General features: G+C 45.9%; 1 protein-coding gene across 1 annotated transcript in view; it reads left to right on the top strand.

The window, feature by feature from the left end:
- The window catches only part of NAV2 (neuron navigator 2), a 68,774-nt gene that overhangs the window by 31,635 nt on the left and 18,163 nt on the right, over positions 1-18,976 (top strand). The window contains exons 11-17 of the mRNA XM_008590338.1: positions 2,065-2,073; positions 2,478-2,650; positions 10,428-10,581; positions 11,752-11,914; positions 12,645-12,745; positions 15,417-15,585; positions 18,383-18,618. Coding sequence (XP_008588560.1) covers positions 2,065-2,073; positions 2,478-2,650; positions 10,428-10,581; positions 11,752-11,914; positions 12,645-12,745; positions 15,417-15,585; positions 18,383-18,618 — 1,005 coding nt within the window. The remainder of the gene's footprint in view (positions 1-2,064; positions 2,074-2,477; positions 2,651-10,427; positions 10,582-11,751; positions 11,915-12,644; positions 12,746-15,416; positions 15,586-18,382; positions 18,619-18,976) is intronic.

Genomic DNA, 18,976 nt, shown 5'->3' with positions numbered 1-18,976 from the left:
TATCAATGTTAGGAGTTAGCGAGTGGCTCTAAACTGGGGACTGTACTTGGCAAATTTAATAGAATCAGTCTCCACTGTGGTGTTTCTCCATGTTGCCATGATTCCAATGAGCTATTTGAATTTTTGTACAATGGTGTCTTGAACAGTTTTGCCCGCTCTCCTGGGGAAGTTCCACCACCCCCTCCCCGCCTAGTTTTTAGTTCTGCCGTTGAGGCTGCGGAGCTCTGACTGGTATCTGATGCTCCTTGTCTTCAGTGCAGAAATGTCCCACGTTGATCTGAAGTTGGCTGGTGTTCAAAGGGCCTCCTTTGTCAGTGCTGATGCCATTGTGTTTTCATAGTAGCTTCAGTGTCCTCATTCATTCCATGCACTTTTTGTTCATTTTGTGTCATTTTGGATGGGTGGCGAGGTCTAGCAATAGAAGAGGTAGGGATTTTATAATTGTGGTTATTGATGACTTGCACTGGAGGCAAGCTGAAAGGCTAATTCCGTGTGACCCTTTCATCATTCTGATTAAATTTTTTCTTTAACTTACTGATGGATTTTGGTCAACTCATTTGCTGTGACTAAGCAGATAGGATTAACTCACGTTGCCATCTTTACTGTGCGATTAATAAATATGGTCTGATCAAAGTGATGAGAGGGAATTATTTTCCATGTAAAATAATGGTTATCCATTTTCTTCAGTTCAAGAAATGAAACTTGTTTATGTTTTCTTGAAGACAACTTTTGCTTATCAGCGAAATCAGGGAGGATGGAGATAATTAGCATCCTCAGTTAATCCCAAAGCTTAATTTTGTCTAATCTTTGTAATCTCCTCTTACACCTAGCATTTTAGCAGAGGTAGAGGCAAGGATTTGGGTTGTTGGCTTGTGTGCCAGATCCTTCTGTTTCTGTGGCTACTCTCTGGAGATATGATCAGAAGGAGGAAATGGGATCTCGATTCACCCACCAGCTGGACACACAGTTTGTCATGGATGAAACACATTGTTGTAGAAAAATCTCATCAATTTTCAGAATGGCCCATTTTCTGAATTCTCAATGGCTAGCCCCTAAAATATGTTTTCAGAAGGAGAAAAGACTTTAAAAAAAGAAAATTACTTTTTTTTTTTTAAAAGATGACTGGTAAAGAGATCTTAACCCTTGACTTGGTGTCGTCAGCACCACGCTCTCCCAAGTGAGCTAATCGGCCATCACTATATAGGGATCCGAACCCATGGCCTTGGTGTTATCAGCACCACACTCTCCCAAGTGAGCTAATCGGCCATCACTATATAGGGATCCGAACCCATGGCCTTGGTGTTATCAGCACCACACTCTCCCAAGTGAGCCACGGGCTGGCCCCAAAAATTACTTTTTAAAAGACCTTTTCTCAAGATGAAACATTATTTTTGGCCTAGAAAGTACACGCTGCTCATGGCTTTTAGAGAAGACATTGTGTTTAATTCTTCATGTTCTCATTAGAATTTTCAGGTCCATCTCATCATTTGGGGAAATTGTGATATCGCAATCCCTTTTCCCCAATATGGTTAATAAATTTCTTTTAAAAAGCTACCCATTTTTTGAGTGGCAAGTGAGATGGCTCATTTCCTGCTTATCAGATTATCTTTTTGTATAGAAGAGCAGCAGGAACTCCTAAGTAGATACATCAAAGAGCCATACAGCCATGTGAGACCACTGTAACAGCAAGGCATTGCTCAGAAAAGAAGACATGTCCCTCCCCTCCAAATTAATGTATAGAGAGATGGCTGAAAGAAGCAAGAAAAGGGTAAGATGCTCTGGAGGGTGGGGATAGCCATTTCAACCAGACAGAGAGAAGCTGGAAAAACTTGGATGGTAGGGGACTCCCCAACCTGCTATTCCCTTCCTTTTATGATGGAGGAAGATGCCCCCAGTGTTTTGAAGGATTTGTGTTCCTACTGGCAACCTCCTCTGTGTGTGGTGTTTATTATGAGCCATGTTGTGTCTGAAAAGTCCAAAGCTTTTCCTGTCACTGGCTTTCTCTGTTAAAAATTGTCTTTTTTCCTTCCCCTTCCCCATTTTTGCTTGCGTTTTCTCTGGCAGGTCAATGAGGTAAGCAAGACCACAACTTTAATATCAGATACCAAGCTAACCCATCCATTGATATGACTAACCTCATCCGCATCCGTTGCCACATCTGAGCACCCCGCTTTGTTGCTGTGCCACCTCGTCTTCCTGACACCCATCTGCTGAGCCAGGCTCTGTCTTGCTGTTGGCATCTAGTCTTGAACCCAGAGTAGGCATGGAATGTTATCCACAGGTCCAGTCCTTTGAGCTGTCAACACCAGATAACTCTTTTGCCCTTAATGCACTGATTCAAGAGAGCTGTTGGGAACCTTTTTCCACTGGGGGGTGAAAACGTGGGAGAATTAATCACTCTTTTGTGTGCATGTCTTTGTTAGCCAAGGCCTAAGCATTCTTGCAGCTCCTGCAGGGTTGACGGTCTGTATATTCAGTTACGCAGCTCCTTCAAGCAAGCTTTCGGGAAGAAGAGGTCCCCCAAGTCGGCGTCCTCTCATTCAGACATTGAGGAGATGACGGACTCTTCTTTGCCTTCATCGCCGAAGTTGCCACACAATGGGTCCACGGGCTCCACTCCACTGCTGAGGAATTCTCACTCCAATTCTCTGTAAGTCTGTATTTGGAAGTCACCCTGGTCAGGTGACATCTTTGGCTTCTTAAGAACCTTCTCCAGTAGCAATGGCTTGGGGGGTCCTGTTATGGTACATCTGCTCCTTGGGACCCTTTATGTTTTGCTTTAATAGGACTGTTCATGTTCTTCAGTGATTTAGGACTGGGAAGGTTGAAAGGGAAAGGCAACTTAGATTTCAGTTCTGGTGGTGACAGTGTCCATAATTAGGTGGCTGGTCTTAAGCAAGTTGCTTAATCTCTCTGTTTCCATTTCTTTATATGTCCATTTGGATAATGGATATTATCTACTTATCCTGTCCTAAGGACTGAACAAGATAAATGGATATAAAAGAGCCAGAACCATTTTGCTGTGATAGAGGAGATGGTATTATGAGTGTTGGCAATTTGTGCCAAAATTCTGGTTCATCTGGCGTGACAAGACTTAGGTTATACTTTTCTTCTTTGATCAAAATTTGGTTTTGACTCTTCCTCTGAGATCACAACATAGAAATTAGAAGTTTTAAAAAATGGAAAGATTCATTGACGATTCTCTTACCAAAGGATTCTGTATTTTGTCAACTGACTCGTCACCATGAACTCCCCTATTGAATTTACTTTGAGTCAATTTGTACAGATCTCTTCAGGAACACAGCTGGCTGTGCTCAATGAGACTTGCATTTACTCACTTAGCATTATCTAGGTGCTGTTTCCCTTGGCTGCTAGTTTCATAGAGGAGAAGAGTCCTACACTGTTGCCCAACCAGTCTCCCGCAATTTCCACTGAGCGTTGGCTATTCATTTCTCCATTGGGGCATAGGGAGACAGTCCTGTGCCCCATCTGAAAACACAGGCCCAGGCTCTGGAAGCAAGAGCAGGTCAGGAATGGCTTGCGATGGGTGTGTAGGACCCAAGTGTCAGCTCAGAAAGTGTCTCTACCAGCCTCCTGCAGCGTGAGAAAGGCTGCTCTGCCCAGTAGGGGCAATTTGAGCCCATGGTCTGCCAGGCCTAGAATTAAAGAAGGGGAACTGGAGCATAGGTAGTCTTAAGGACAGTCATCAGGGAGATGAGACAGTGCCTGGGAAAAGAGGGGAGCTGGGGCTGGAGTCAGAATAGCTACTGAGTTAGCATTAGAAAGAGAAGACTGGTTGTGTTAACCTCAGTTTCCTCATTGGTAAAAATGGGGTTAATTATATCTAGTTCACTGGATTCTTGGGTTGGCCAAGTTAGGTACTGTGTATTAAGGGCCTATTTCTTCCTGTTCCTTCCTCCTTCATTGTCAGGAGGCTGCATCTGCAGAGCCCACCCTAAGTCCACTTCCCAGCCAGCCCACTGAAGATGGCAGCCTGCACAAGTCCTGAGGCCCTGCCCAAGTGGCTCACCCGATGGGTGCAGGTGAGAAGACCGGCCTATCCAGAGGCCAGGTCTTTATAGACACCAGCTGCCTGGAAAAGAGGACATGGGGTATGGTTTTAAGCAACCCCACCCACTCGTGAAACATGGCCCTGTTATGTTAGGGCCTCCATTCCACTTGGATGATTAGCTCTTCTTCTCTTGGGGAGCATCCCGGTAGGAAGGTGGCCACAGGGATGTGGATTTGCATCATGGAGGAGGATAAAACCTGAGCAGGAGAAGGAAGAGGAGCACTGAAGAGCTGGGCTTCAGCATGTCCCTGCAGTGCCCAGCCCAGTGCCATGCGTTCTCTTGGGTGAAGGAGCAGACGAAGGGCTGAGTACATGTGTCCTATTTGATCCACAGGGTGCTTAAGAAGGAAACGATGGACAGGTCTTAGGCATGCCGTCATCCCAAAGCAGCCAACTCAGTTGTTTGCTGACCAGAAGACAAATGAACTCATCATCTATGCCTTATTTATTGATTTAACTAGAACTAGAGGTCTTCTTTAATTTTAGGCCTGGCAGACCATGGTCTTAGCCCTACTGGTTTGGGCAGCCTTTCTCACACTGCAGGAGGCCAGCAGTGCCACTTTCTGAGCTGATACCTGGGTCCCCACCCACCATCCCAAGCCATTCCTGATAGCCCTACTGGTTTGGGCAGCCTTTCTCACACTGCAGGAGGTCAGCAGTGCCACTTTCTGAGCTGATACCTGGGTCCCCACCCACCATCCCAAGCCATTCCTGACTGGCTCTTGCCTCCAGAGCCTGGGCCTGTGTGAGCAGAGCACTAGTCTGGGTGTGCCAAAGAGACTAAAGAGGATGACAGCCAGATTCCCACCCCTGGGGAGACTGGGAACTGCTGGGGACATAACACAGTATGGTTCACTGCACTCCTGAGCCTCTGCTCTGTGGCAGGCACTATTCTTGGCTCTGGTTACAACAGTGTTTGAGACAGATAAAGTTCCTATTCTCTATATGCAAGGGCTGAGGGGAATAGACATTAAACAAATCCTGAATAAACTAGAAAAATCAGGTAGTACTAAGGGTTGATGCTGTGAGTTAAAATAGTGCTGGCACACAGAGTACCTTGGCAGCAACTTTAGACGGGGTGGTCAGGAAAGCCACTCTGAGGAGGTGACATTTCAGCTGCAATCCCTTGCAACAGCAGGAACCACAGGGTTAGTTCTGGTCAGTAACACTAGCTGCTGTAGCAAGCTCAGTCCCAAAGCTCACTGGCTTTGCATATGACTGTTTATTTCTGACTCAGTCCAAATCCAGTGCAGATATTCCTAGTCACTAGGCAGCCTGCCGTGCGGTGAAGCCTATTCCTAGTCACTAGGCTTCTGCTACCCCACAGGGTCCAAGTCCTCTGCTCAGTGCTCCATGTCCAGCCAGCAGGAGGGGGAGGGGACAGATCACACAGGATCCTGCAGGAGGGTTTTATGGACCAGGCCTGGAAGATGCTCACGTCATCTCTTCCCACAGTCTATTGATGAGGGCTCAGGGCTGTACCAGCTGCGAGGGGGAAAGAGGGGAAGGAAATGGGCTCTGGTGTGCATGTGGCAGCCTCCCTGACCCATGAGATTACTAGCATGGGAACCTAATGTGAAACAAGCTTGATGTGTCTGAGAAAGAGAGTGCTGGCCAGCGTAGCTGCTGTGTGATGGGCAGCGGGAGGGTGGTGAGAAAAGAGGCCACAGAGAAAAGCAGGACCTGGAACATGTAAGGCTTTGAAGTCAAAGTGAGTTTGCATCTGATTTCATGCAGAGTGGGAGAGTTTCAAGCAGAAATGTGAGATAATCTGAGTTGGTGTTTTGCAAAGATCACCATCTGTTCTGTGGATAAAGAACATGGAGCAAAATTGCAGGAAGAGAGGGAGTTCACAGAGAGGCTGATAGCACCTCCCCTGGCCCACTGGCTGTTCTCTGAACACTCTGGTCACACTCCCCAGCTCAAGGCCTTCACTCTCGTGTGCTCTCTGCTTGCTGTGCTCTTCCTCTCAATATTCACTTCCTTCTGTTCTGTGCTCAGTGTTATCTTATCAGTAGGCCTGGCCTGTCCACCTTGCATGAAATAACACCCCACCACCAGCTGGCACCCCTTTTCGTCCCCTTGCTCCTACTTTATTTTTTACTATCGCACACATATGAGAGTACCTCATAAAGTTCCTGGAAAAACAGAATTAAAAGATAATACTAATCTTTCCAGGAACTTTCTGAAGTACCCTTGCATTACCACCTGATACCCAACATTCTGACTTTCCTTGGCTATTTGTTCTCTGTTCCCCACCCCTACCCCAAATCCACAGTGTAAGCTCCATGGAGGTAGGTACTCTGTTGGTTTTCCAGGCACTGAAACGTTTGGTGGAATGAATGAGTGACTGATGGTAGTGGTGGGTCCTGGATGGATTTAGGGCTGGAAGAAAAGTTGATGCACATGGCGATGGGTCAGATGTGGAGGGTTGAGGGAAAGACAGAATAATCCTTGGGTGTTTCTAGATTTGCAACTTGAATACCTGGGGCTGGTGAGAGACACAGATGGAAGCAGGGTGGGGATCAGGAGCCCAGGTTTGGCCGCATTGAGTTGCCCAGGAGATGCCCATATGGAGAAGCTGCCCAGCCTGGAGTTCCTGGAGGCAGGGTTTGGGAGACATGGGTCATTGGTGGTATGGAAAGCTGGAAAACTGGAGGGGTTCTCCAAGGGGTTGAATGGAGGTGAAGATGAGCAGAGGAGCCAGGACTGGGCTCTGGGCACTCTGATATTTGTAGGTCAGGAGGAGAAAGGAGAGCAGCCAGCGAGGTGGGAGGAAACCCAGGAGCAGAGAGACGAAACCCTTTGGAGGAGGGAGTAGGAACTGGGCCAACTGCTGCTGGGCGGCCAAGTAAGACGAGGAGAGAGTGGTTGGAGATGGTGCAGTCAGCAGTACGGGACCGTAGCGGGAGCTCTCCTTCCAAACCACTTTCCCCACAGGGATTGGGTGGGGCAGACTGTCAGCTCCCCAGCCCTTTTCTTACATTCCACAGCATCCGTGGACACTGGAGATGTTTGTTTTTGGTCTAGTTTTCCAAAGGGTGGGCTGAGAGCAAATGCTTATTTCCAACCTTGAAGGGTTTGTAAGAATGTGCAAATCTAGATGTGAGAGGGAGTTCAAAGAAGAAACCAAAGGCAGAGGAGTTGGACTTAGAAAATTCCCCAACCCGCGGGCGAAAGGAATGGTCACTGTGGGAAGGCAACGTTTCCCACACTCGAGGAGTTTAAAATTAGGTTATGCCACCAGCCCTGCCTCTGGACAAGACAGCAGGAATAGGCTGGAATAATGGGTTAGAGACTGAGTTGGAAAAAAATGTACATCAGGTAGCTTCAGTAAGTGATCCATGAAGTGGACAAGCATATATTGAGCACCTACTGGATATAGTTAAGGGGCATGGGCTCTTGAGTTAAACAGACCTACCAGCTTTGATCCTCCTCCTGTCATTTTTAAGTAGGTGACCTTGGGCATGCTAATGTGTCTGTACCTCAGCCTCCCCATTTTAAAAATGGAGATAATTACAGAACCTCTTCATGGAGTTAGTAGTGTGCAAAGTAAGTAAGATAATATATTTCAGATACCTAGCCCAGTTGTTCGTGTATTCAGTAAGCATTTGCTGAGCACCTGTTATGTTGGTCAATGTGCTCAGACACTAGAAATGAAGCAGAGAAAAACCCTGGTCCTGGAGGAACCAGAAGCCAAGCAGACGCTAACCCGTTAAGTTCAATAAAATTATTGGTGACATAGCATAAATCTAGTCACGGAAGGGACCAAGGGAGAAAGCTCTGTCTTGGGCAGTAGGGTTAGGGACTAAAACTTAGTCATGGCTTCTGCAAAAGTACTTGTTTTCAACATCATCTCCATGTTGTAGGATATCCGTCCCATGTGGCCTCACCATTTCTGAGAGCTAGTCAATATTGGACGAGCACAGGAGGACCTTGTACTCCCAACACAAACTTTCTTTACTTTAGTTTGGTTCCCTTTGTAAAGTCATTGTTTAGCCAAGCTTTGCAAAGTAACCCAGGTGGTGTATTGCACAAAGTGGATGCCGAGGAAATATTATCTCACTTGCTGAGAGACCTTTCTAGAGAAAAGGTACAGGCCATGTGAAGGAGACTTGAGCTAAGTGCCTTGCCATGGAGAGCTGGACAGACCAGTCTGACACAGTGTGAACCACAACAGACTGTTCTCTGCAATGAATTAGAGCCTTCAACATCTGTGTATGGCATGGCTTGGCTAAGACCAGAGTGTCACTGTGGAATTTTGTTCATACTTTACACTCCATTTAAACCAGGAAACCATAGTCCTATCGAGAAAGAACCAGTTTTTGCAAGCTCTCCTGCAAACCTTCCAAACCAAAAAAAGCATATCTCTGTAGTTAAACCTTACAAAGCACAGGCTATTCAAAACTCAGAGAGCTGGGACAGAAAGGATGATCTGAATCCTAAAGACATTTCTGTCTCTCTAGCCCTTTTCGTCCCAAATCTTTTGGCCTCAGTTCCTCATAGGTAGGAAATGGGAATAATTATAACATTTTCAGGAGTTCCTTGGATTTTTCAAGAAGATATTGAAGCTGAGAAGCTTCCTTGGTTACTGACAACTTTTAAAAATAGGAGGTAGTTTTACTCCCTTTGTATCTCTCCAATCAAAGCAGTTCAGGGGCCAGTCGGAAAGAGTTGGCTATTCAAGTGTTAAATTTTTCTTGTCTTTCTACAATTACATCTCTTTTACTTATTTTTTATTTTCTTGGTGGCTGGCCAGTAAGGGTATGCAAACCCTTGACCTTGGTGTTAACAACATCACTCTTACCAACTCAGCTAACCGGCCAGCCCTCTTTTAAAATTTTAGACATTTGTCAGTTACAATTTCCCGCTCTCACCCAATTTTAAAGGTCAGGCTTTGTTCAGCCCCACAGCTAGTGCTCTGGTCTTGGAGAGTAAGCGCACGTGACCGTTTCTGCAGAGACCACATGCTCACCACCTCTTCAGACATGATCATCTTGACATTTGTCAGTTACAATTTCCCGCTCTCACCCAATTTTAAAGGTCAGGCTTTGTTCAGCCCCACAGCTAGTGCTCTGGTCTTGGAGAGTGAGCGCACGTGACCGTTTCTGCAGAGACCACATGCTCACCACCTCTTCAGACATGATCATCTTCAGCTTTGTAACTATGAACGTGGAGGTTTTTTCCTATTTATTTATTTATTTATGGGTTTTTTGTTGTTGTTTTGGGGGGTTTCTTTTCTGTCTTCAGTCTGAGAAATGTCAAAGTTTTCTATTCTGGATCACCCAATACCCCAGATCCTGTGATCTTTGAAATTCACAGAACTTTTTTTTTTTTAATTGGAACTATCTTATTTAATATTGCAATTCATGCTGACTTTTACAATCTTCCACTTTGTGCTGACCTGCCAAGTGTCTGAAAAACAACGCTAACTAATCAAGTAAGAAGTGCAGCCTAGGAGAACCACCTCTTAAGAAAGAGGGATGGGGCTGGCCAGTTAGCTCACTTGGTTAGAGCATGACGCTGATAATACCAAGGTCAGGGGTTCGGATCCTCGGACCAGCCAGCCACCAGGAAAAAAAAAAAGAAAAGAAAAGAAAGAGGTACTCATCAGGATTCCACAGTCACCTTGATCTGGAGTTGAGGTGAGAAAGGAAGACAAGTAGCCAGGCTGGAGAAATTTCAGAGAAAATCTTGGATTCTACGTCACATCGTCCTCTCTGGACTCTGACTCTGAAGATGTTTCTCTTCTTGCCATGAGGGTATTAAGCAGTGTGGGGGATGGGGGAACTAAAGAAGGTTGATCTCTCTGGACACTTTTAGGGGAGTGAGTTTTTAGAATGTGATCAGAAACACACTAACTCCTTTCACTCATATCTTTAGGTTTCTTCCCATTTTTGGCAAATAATCCCCCCTCAGCTGTTTAACCTTGGAGTTTCTAAATCTTTAAAACAGACAGTTGGCCTTGCTTCTCTGAATAGGTTTAGAACTGAAGGGCCATGTGTATCATTATAGGGTCCCAGCTGTGCACACACTGAGGGGGGGTTGAAATGCCAAAGGTTACTTCTCCCTTTTGCCAGCTCCTGCTTATCCCTAGATTATGGGAATTTTGCAGAAGGATGCACCAAAGCCATTCTGATTGTCGGAGCTCTGCAAAGAAAGAGTGTATAGAAGTAATAAAATTGGTGAATTTCAAGTGCTTTTGCTATTGTCACCTCCAGGAACCACAAGACAGCTGGGTATGCATGGTTACTGCTGAGCAAACCTGATGAATAACATGCACCAGTGGTCAGTAGGGGACTAAGACTTGATGAACCCAGAGTTGTTTTCGTCAGTAATATTCCTGTTTCTATAGAATTTCAGAGTGTGTGGATAGTGAAGCAGAGACAGTCATGCAGCTCCGAAATGAGCTGAGAGACAAGGAGATGAAGCTGACGGACATCCGCCTAGAAGCCCTCAGCTCTGCCCACCAGCTGGACCAGCTCCGGGAGGCCATGAACAGAATGCAGGTGAGAGCCCAGGAGCGTGGGCTGAGCCAAAGTTTGTCTAGGAAGGAGCTCCAGGAGGCTGCTGCCAAGCCCCAAGGGTACATCAGGATGCAGATCCAGTGGCAAACTTCTGCTTTCCTAACCTTTCTCTTTTCAGTCCCTCCCACCTATTGCTCAAAGACAGTCTTTTGAAAGAGTAAGACTCCATTCCTCTCCCTTGCGTAAGACTTTCAGTGGCTCCTCCCATTGCCTCTTGCATGCAATGTGGATTCCTTCACCTGGTCTTCAAGGCCTTCTCCAGGGTCCTTATTACTCTTAATCTATGCCACCCTCTCTAACTCCACTTTTCAGACTCTACTCACAAGCCAGATGGAGCCACTGACTGCTCCCTTTCCATGCCCTGAGCCTTTCTGTTTTATATTGTTCTTCCACTGCACATCCTTCTGTACATCCAAATCAGACCCTTCCCTTAAGGCTCAGCTTGATGCCTCATCCTCTGTAGTCTTTCTGAGTCCTGCAGCTGGAAGAGTTAGTGCCCACATCTGAATATTCCTATAGATTTGTTCTGACAGCTCCTTCCACCTTCTGCCACAGTGTGAAGATGCTATTTTTTGCATTCCTTTCTCTGTACATTGCACAAGTGCTTTGCACATAGTAGGCTCTTCATAAATATTCACAGAGTGAAAGACTCCTGTGGGGTCTTCTGAATGGAACCACACTGGAGAGCAGTATTTCCCAAAGGAGGTTCTCTGAGACACTCATTCTGTGACAGGCTCTATGAAAGGAGAGCTCTTTGATCAAACACGGCTGGGTAATACTGCACACTCAGATTCACAATGCGTAGCAGCTCATTAAAGGCTCTGAGAAGTCCTGGAGTAAAGAAACCTGTCAAACCCAGAGTTTCACAAACCTCTTAGGTTATAAGACTCTTTTTCACTTAACACTCAAGCAGCAGACTGGGAAACAGGTATTTTCAAAGGCCAGTTCTCTGACAGGATGGACTCTCCCCTGCCAGACATGTCTTTTGTATACAGCAAAGGCAGCAAACACTGCTGAATCTCTCTGCTGGTGTTACTTGCCTTGGTTACTTACACCTGGTTCCTGTAGCAAGTTTTGAGATCTTTCCTCGAGAAAAGTCTTGTTCATATTACATCCACCTAGTTAAGTGAGCTTCACCCTTACTCTTTGCAGAGTGAAATAGAGAAGCTGAAAGCTGAGAATGACCGGCTAAAGTCAGAGTCTCAAGGCAGTGGCTGCAGCCGGGCTCCCTCCCAGGTGTCCATCTCCGCCTCCCCAAGGCAGTCCATGGGCCTCTCCCAGCACAGCCTGAACCTCACTGAATCAACCAGCCTGGGTGAGTGACTCACAAGACATGAGGGAAGGACTGGACCTGCAGCCAGCACTCTGGTCTCCAAGTGAGAACCCCAGGATAAGCAGATCAGCAGATCAAATGGAGAGGCAACAGGCGTGTGTGCACTTGGAGTGTGTGTGTCTGGGTGTGTGTCTGCTGCAACACAAGCCCAGCCGTTAGACTGCTCTCATGCTTTGCTCCAGTGCCCAAAGTCTCCAGGCTATGAGCTTGGATCCCCTCACCCACCATGCTGCGTTCTGTTTGATCCATTTTAAGAGGCTGACCTGCGAGCTGAATGCTGCATACAAACCCCATAGTAGCAGGTCCCAGCTGGGGCAATGGCTTAGTCCATGATCCTCCTGCCTTCAGGCTGGATTCCAGGCTGGCACAGTCATCAGTGAACACGATCTGGGTTTTCTTTGTAAGCATATTGAGGCTGATGCTTTTCTTTTTTATCCATGATGCTGCTGTTGCTGTTGTTTTGGTTGAGCGTCCCCTTGCACTTCCATTCGGCAAGGTGCATTGCCGCCTGCTGGTTCCTTGGTTGGTCCACCATTGGTTTCTGTGGTTGCATTCTCCATTCAGCCCTCACCCCTTCCCCTACTCCCCACCCCCTTTCCCCGCACCCCGACACCTGGTTTGTCCTGCTGCTGTGTCAACAAGCAGCGGGGGTGTCAGGAAGCTGGCTTTGCTGTCCCATGTGCCTAAGGCTGTTGATGTTTTCCATTCGCAGACATGTTGCTGGATGACACTGGTGAATGCTCGGCTCGGAAGGAAGGAGGCAGGCATGTTAAGATAGTTGTCAGCTTTCAGGAGGAGATGAAGTGGAAGGAGGTTAGTTGGATCCCTTTCCCTGCTCTGCCTGTCCCTCCCCAGGTAGAACTACCTAGCTTAGAAATTTAATCACAAAACCGTATCACCTCCGCTTAAGGTGATTTGGAAATACTACTAACGCTTTTCTTAACTAACCACAGTCCCCAGCAGCATGCTGACACAATTAAAATGAGTGAACGGCACTGCCCTTTCTCTCATGTTTGGAAGTCTAATAAAGAGCACTAAACATGATCCCACGGTGCGCTTTCATGTAATTAACTCAATACTAACATCCGTCAGAAATGGCTTTTCCGAATTTAATATGTTCCCAAAGCACTTCAAAGGCAGCTAAGCACATTGAGCATGTAAGGTGCAGAAATAAGCTGACCAAGAGCACCAGTCTTTGGTCATCAGAGGCTGCCAACAAGGTAGACACTGAGGGACGGAGGTGGCCAAGTCCAGGAAACACGTGGGTAGCTGGAAGTGGAGTTGGTGGGGCGTCCTAACTCACCTCGGCTGGGGAGTCTGAGTTTTCTGAGTACAGTTTCTGTTGTCTTCCAGGGTCTATATCACTGCCAGAGACTATTTTGGGGTGGAGTGGGAGCTGACAGTGAAAGCTGAATTTTAGTCAGTGATTAAATCCCAGTGATGCTCTGAATTACCATCTCAAATAAGTGGCAAAAGGCCTCATGAGTCACCATTTTAAGTTCCCTTGAGTTTTTTGTTATCTTTTTTTTTTTTTAGCATTTCTAGCCAATATGTTATTGTAGTTTCAGATAGCTAGGGAACCCACAGTGCCCACCAAAACAGAGCATCAGCAGCCAGACTTTTCTTTGCCAGGAGATTCCACATTATGGCTGACTTCACCAGCCTTATGAAGGGGAGAAGCCCAGAATTTTAGAGCTGCCAAAATCTAGCAACATCTAGCATAGAAAGGTACAATAAATAGCTTCATTTCACAACTTTGCTAGTAGAGTGATGGACTGTCAGGGGAAATTCATTCTTTTTTTTTTTTTTTTTTTTTCCTTTTTGTCTTTTTCCGTGTCCGGCAACTGATCACAACCCTCAGTGTCGCCCCCGTACCGGACCGGGACCGGCAACGGGATCGCAACCCTCGGCGGGAGCGCCACCACGCTCCCAAGCGGCACACTGTAGCAGTGCGCCACCGGGCCAGCCCCGGGAAATTCATTCTTAACGGCATTCTTATAATAAATGCAAGTGATACCTGTGAATGGATTTTATTCTAGTGATCATCAATATCAACAAATAGAACTCACATTTTATAAGTTTACGAGTCACTTTCAGAAATTACGATCTTCTCAAGGTTGGTCAACCAAGTGTTATTATCTCCATTTTACAATTGAGAATCCCAACACCCAAGCATCACTTAACTTACTCAAGGCCACAAAGCAAGTGATGGAGTCAGATCATCTCACCACAAGACTGGTGCTCTTTTCTTTGCTGATTTTGCTTAACAGATGCAGCCCTCACCCTATCTACCCTCTCGCCCCTCTGCCCCCACCACGCTCCTAACTCTGTATCCTTATGAGCATGTTACATATTTAAAAACCTAACAGAATAGAATGTTCTATTAGCTGTTCTTTAATCAATGTGATTGATTAGGTGTCTCCTACTATGTAGAGAGCCCTATGGGCAGAGATACAAAAGAAGTCAAAAAAATGATAGCCCACACTTTTTGTATGTGCCAGAGACCATCTAAGCCACTTATTTTACCATTTAAAGGCGAGAAAAGTGAGGCTCGGGTTGGGGCACTTGCCTGCTGTCATGGCTATAGAAGTAGACCATGTTGGTCTAGTTGAGTTGGTCTGACTTAACTAATACATCATAGTCTCTTTCTAGCATCTAGATCTAGGTGGCTTCATACAGAGAAAATTTTGTGTTTTGACAATAGATTGTTCCCCATCTTGGCAGGCCAGTCTGTAGAAATGTGACGTGGCAAGAAATATGAGTGGCTTAGGACAGACTAGTTCTACTACCTATGCCAAAACCTTTTCTCTACTGACGGACAGTTGGGGACATCCTTGGATTAGAAAGGCAACAGTTTGGGCTAAAAACAGACACTGGGGCATCAGAGTAAGTGAAGAAATAAGACCACTCAAGGCCTGTTATTGGAACTCTACCTAAGTCATCATGTGGCCATCTCATAGCCCACGTTCACTGACCTAAAACCTTTTGATAACTCACCTAAGAAGGAACACTGTTCAAATTAAATACAGAGATGATTTTTTTCTACTAGTTCTAGGTTTTGCTCTCTTTGTCATCAGTCTGGTCTTTGAGCCAAAAGAAGGGGTTGTGGAGAGATTTCTTGTCAAAATCACTTTTTCATGAATTTTCCAGTACCATTCATAGGCCCTGATGTCTTCAAGACTTCAGCTGAACTAGCTTTTTCGTGCTTGGTTCATCCAGACTAAACGTTCACAATCTTGTTAGGGGTTTGTTTGTTTTTTTTCCCCCAGCCTAACCAAATAAATCCTGTATTTTAAGAGGCCTATGATACTAGGGCATTATCTGCATAGAAAGTCAGCTCTTCTCCTCGTCATTCCACATCTCGATTTCAATTCAGACACCATCTGAGAAAAGAGAGATGATGGTCATAAATCACCCAAAGCAAACATGAGTCACAGGCAGATTTTAGCCCCATCTTTGATGTGTTTACTGTATTTTTTTCCAGGAATACATCATTCACGTTGACCCAGTGAGTCAGCTAGGCCTGAATTCAGACAGTGTTCTCGGCTATAGCATTGGGGAAATCAAGCGTAGCAACACTTCCGAAACTCCTGAGCTGCTGCCCTGCGGCTATCTGGTTGGAGAAAACACCACCATCTCTGTGACTGTCAAAGGTAATGTGGCTGGTTGCAGAGGTCAGAGCTTTCAGGAACTGCAGTTTTTGTTCTGTAACTTGGCATAGGAACTTGTGGCCACAGTTTTATTTGTGCATATGTATGTGGGTTGTTTTTTTAAATTTTTTGTCTTCCGCCACATTTACTCTTACCTAAGCAAGCTGAACCATCTTTGGCTTTTTCAACCACTGTCAGAAACAATAATTTTAGTTTATTGCTGAAATTATATAACAAAAGGCCCCATTAACCTTATTACTCTGAGATGATGGAATCTTAATAGCCCTGTTGCAATGGGGCTCTACCGATACCAGTGAATTACTCTTGCCAGCAAGCCTTGGACGTGGTCCTATTATACAGATGGGGAAACCACGACTTGCTAGAGGCTACAGAGGAGTCACTCTGTGCATCCTGATGAAACTGCTGAAGCTCTTGCCCACGCAGGATGGTGCCGGAACTTCCGATTGCCTCATCACCCAGAGATGTTAAGCCCCAGGCCAAAGTGTGCTTCATGCAACTCTAGGCCCACAAAGGTCTCTGTAGAAAAAAAAAAAAAAGTTTTACAGCCAAATCAATCTGGAAAACTGCATCATTATCCCTAGTTGGATTTGGGGGCCAGGGGACAGGAATGAGCTGGTATATTAAAGGCTCTCTTCTTTAATGTCCTAACTCCTGCCATTGAAAAGGCTGTTTAATCCAATCTGTTCCAAATTTGTTTGACTGCAAAACCCCATTATTTCCTATATTTTATGAACCATTCTAGTAATAGACTTTTATAAACACTGCACTAGGTTCATACTTCGTGTTGTCCCATTTCTTACTTTCCTGACTGCAGTTTTAATAATGCAATTTTGGAGTTGTTTGATGCACATGTTATTTCCTGGTTGGCAGATTTTCCAGAAGCACTCCACCACTTGTCATTAGCAGGAATTAAGATCTCACTCTGCTGAGGACAAGTGGTATCTACTGCTCGAGCCTCATGCAGCCTTCCCTGCTGGCAAGTAGAATTGCACAATTGTGCCTTTAGGCTACAAGTGACAGGAACCAACTCAAAAGTAGCCATAGCAAGAAAGGAAATTTATAGGCACACATTCCTGGGAAGTCCAGAAGTACATCTCTAGCACAGCTGGATCCAGATGCTCAGCATCACCAGGGCCATGCCTGCCACAGCTTTGCTCATCACTGCTTGGTTCTTTTTTGAGGCCTCTGCAGTGCATGGTTGATGAAATGGCCCGGGGTAGCTCCAATTCATCCTTTTAGCTTAGGAACCTGAAGGAAAGAGGTCTTTCAGGAAAAGTGTGGCAGAAAGTTCCTAGGGGTGACTCTGTCCCACAGCAAATCAAATGCCCATCACTGAGTTGGTCATCATGGCTAGAGTGAGACTTTGACCAAGCCCAGTCACAAGCCTACCCCTTTGGGTGGATGAAGGGGCTAAATCAGCTCCACATGCACCACCTGGAATGAGTTTGCCATGAGAAAGAAGAGCTCTACTGTGAGGGGAAGCAGGAAAGGGTATTAGGTCCAAGGCAAGAACTCTTTAAAGAGAGCTCTTTACGTCCTGGGCTAAACTTGCATTTCATCCATGCTGCCAAGCGTGCATTGCCTACTTGCTCGTTTTACAGGTGGGCATTACAAGCACTGAGGGATAAAAGAGGTGATGTATTGCTCATACCAGACCAAACCTCTGTAGAAACAGTGACAAGATTATCTGCCTCTGGTGGAACATACCACCCTCAGTGGAGCCTGATCCATATTAAGTTTAGATTAGAGACTCTCAGCTCCATGTTTTGCATCAAGGTTTGAGCTGGTGTAGGCTATGTTGAACTCAGTAGCAGGAAAATCTTAGGCCTGTCCCCAGCAGATAAAACATTTGCAGACCTTCATCGTGGTCATTCTGGGTCAGTCAGTGCACTTTGGGGTTACTCTTGGTTGGGGGAGGATTAGAAACAAGCATATAAATGCATTAGGGGAGGATTTGCTTGCAGCACAGAATTATGTGGAAGGAAGATTCTATTATAAAACAGAATAAATGCCCCTTAGTTTACTTTTCACTTATATATACTGATTTTCTTGATGGAATTTTTAAACAAAATTACCCAAGTTTCTGGACAGCTAACTTTAGATGGATTTTCTCTTGGGGATGGTATAAAGAAAATAACTCTTTTAAAGCCAACAACCCTGATGAATGAAGCTGTCCCCAGTAGGAAAGGGGAAAGATAAGTTTCTGCTTGGTGTTGGTGAGGATCAAATGTCTCAGTCTGTAGTATTTCAGCCTAGGTCTGCCAGTATTCATGTTCCAGAATCAAATGATCCCACTTTGCGTTTTTCCTCATGTTAAAGATGAAAGTGTGTTGCCTTCATGGTACATTAAGTGTGGGTAGCAATGGCACCTGGCGCATGAAGAGACAACCCCAGGGTTATGGCAGACATGGGTGGACAAGACTCAGGTTTGGTTTGGGCAGACACCATAGGTCTAGTAAAGCCAGACAAGCAAGCGGAGCCCAGAGCCTTACATCTGCCGAGGACAGATGAGGACTGAGTATTCAAATTTTAAAGGTGAGTCTGAATCTGGGAACGTTAGTCGAGACAGGAGCTAGGAGCTCATGGTGCTGATAAACAGGGAGGTGACTTCCTGGAGCAGCAGGAGTTTACTCCCAGCCTTGGTGTACCCGAGTGGGGAGGGGGTCTCTGGGGCTGCCAATGAAAGGGATAACCTCGGGTCTTGGCAGTCCCGGTTAGGCAAGCACAGAGAGCTACCCTTCTACAGAGCTTCAACTCTTCCTTTCTCTCTCAAATGCAGGGCTCGCGGAAAATAGCCTGGACTCACTGGTGTTCGAGTCCTTGATCCCCAAGCCCATCCTGCAGCGCTATGTCTCCCTGCTGATAGAGCACCGGCGGATCATTCTCTCCGGCCCCAGCGGCACCGGGAAAACCTACCTTGCCAACCGGCTGTCAGAGTACATGGTGCTTCGAGAGGGACGGGAATTGACGGATGGGGTTATTGCCACTTTCAACGTGGACCATAAGTCCAGCAAGGTTAGGAGGCCATCCTGAGCCTGCAGCATTTTTCGGTTCTTGAAAGCCAGGTGAAGGGGGTGCAGAGTGGGGCTAGAAGAATGGGAGGCTTTGACTTGACTTCCTCCAGCAAGACGTTCCCTCTGTGGTTAAGTCGATCTAGTTCATTTACAATGCTCAGTGCTAGTAGTTCTTAAAGATCATCCCAGATATGCCCATTTCAATTTACCAAGAATTTATCATGTTCCCACTAGTTGTTATTCTTTCTCCAAAATAAAACCTTTTGTGGAACAGCAGTAACAAAAAGGACGACGACGATAGCTCACCTTTACAGACTGCCTGACCCATGACCAGCACACTGGCCTTCTCTCAGCAGTAC

Source organism: Galeopterus variegatus, unplaced genomic scaffold (genome assembly GCF_000696425.1).
Source record: "Galeopterus variegatus unplaced genomic scaffold, G_variegatus-3.0.2 Scaffold6007, whole genome shotgun sequence".
Lineage (NCBI taxonomy): Eukaryota > Metazoa > Chordata > Mammalia > Dermoptera > Cynocephalidae > Galeopterus > Galeopterus variegatus.
This window is presented reverse-complemented; position numbering and strand designations above follow the sequence as displayed.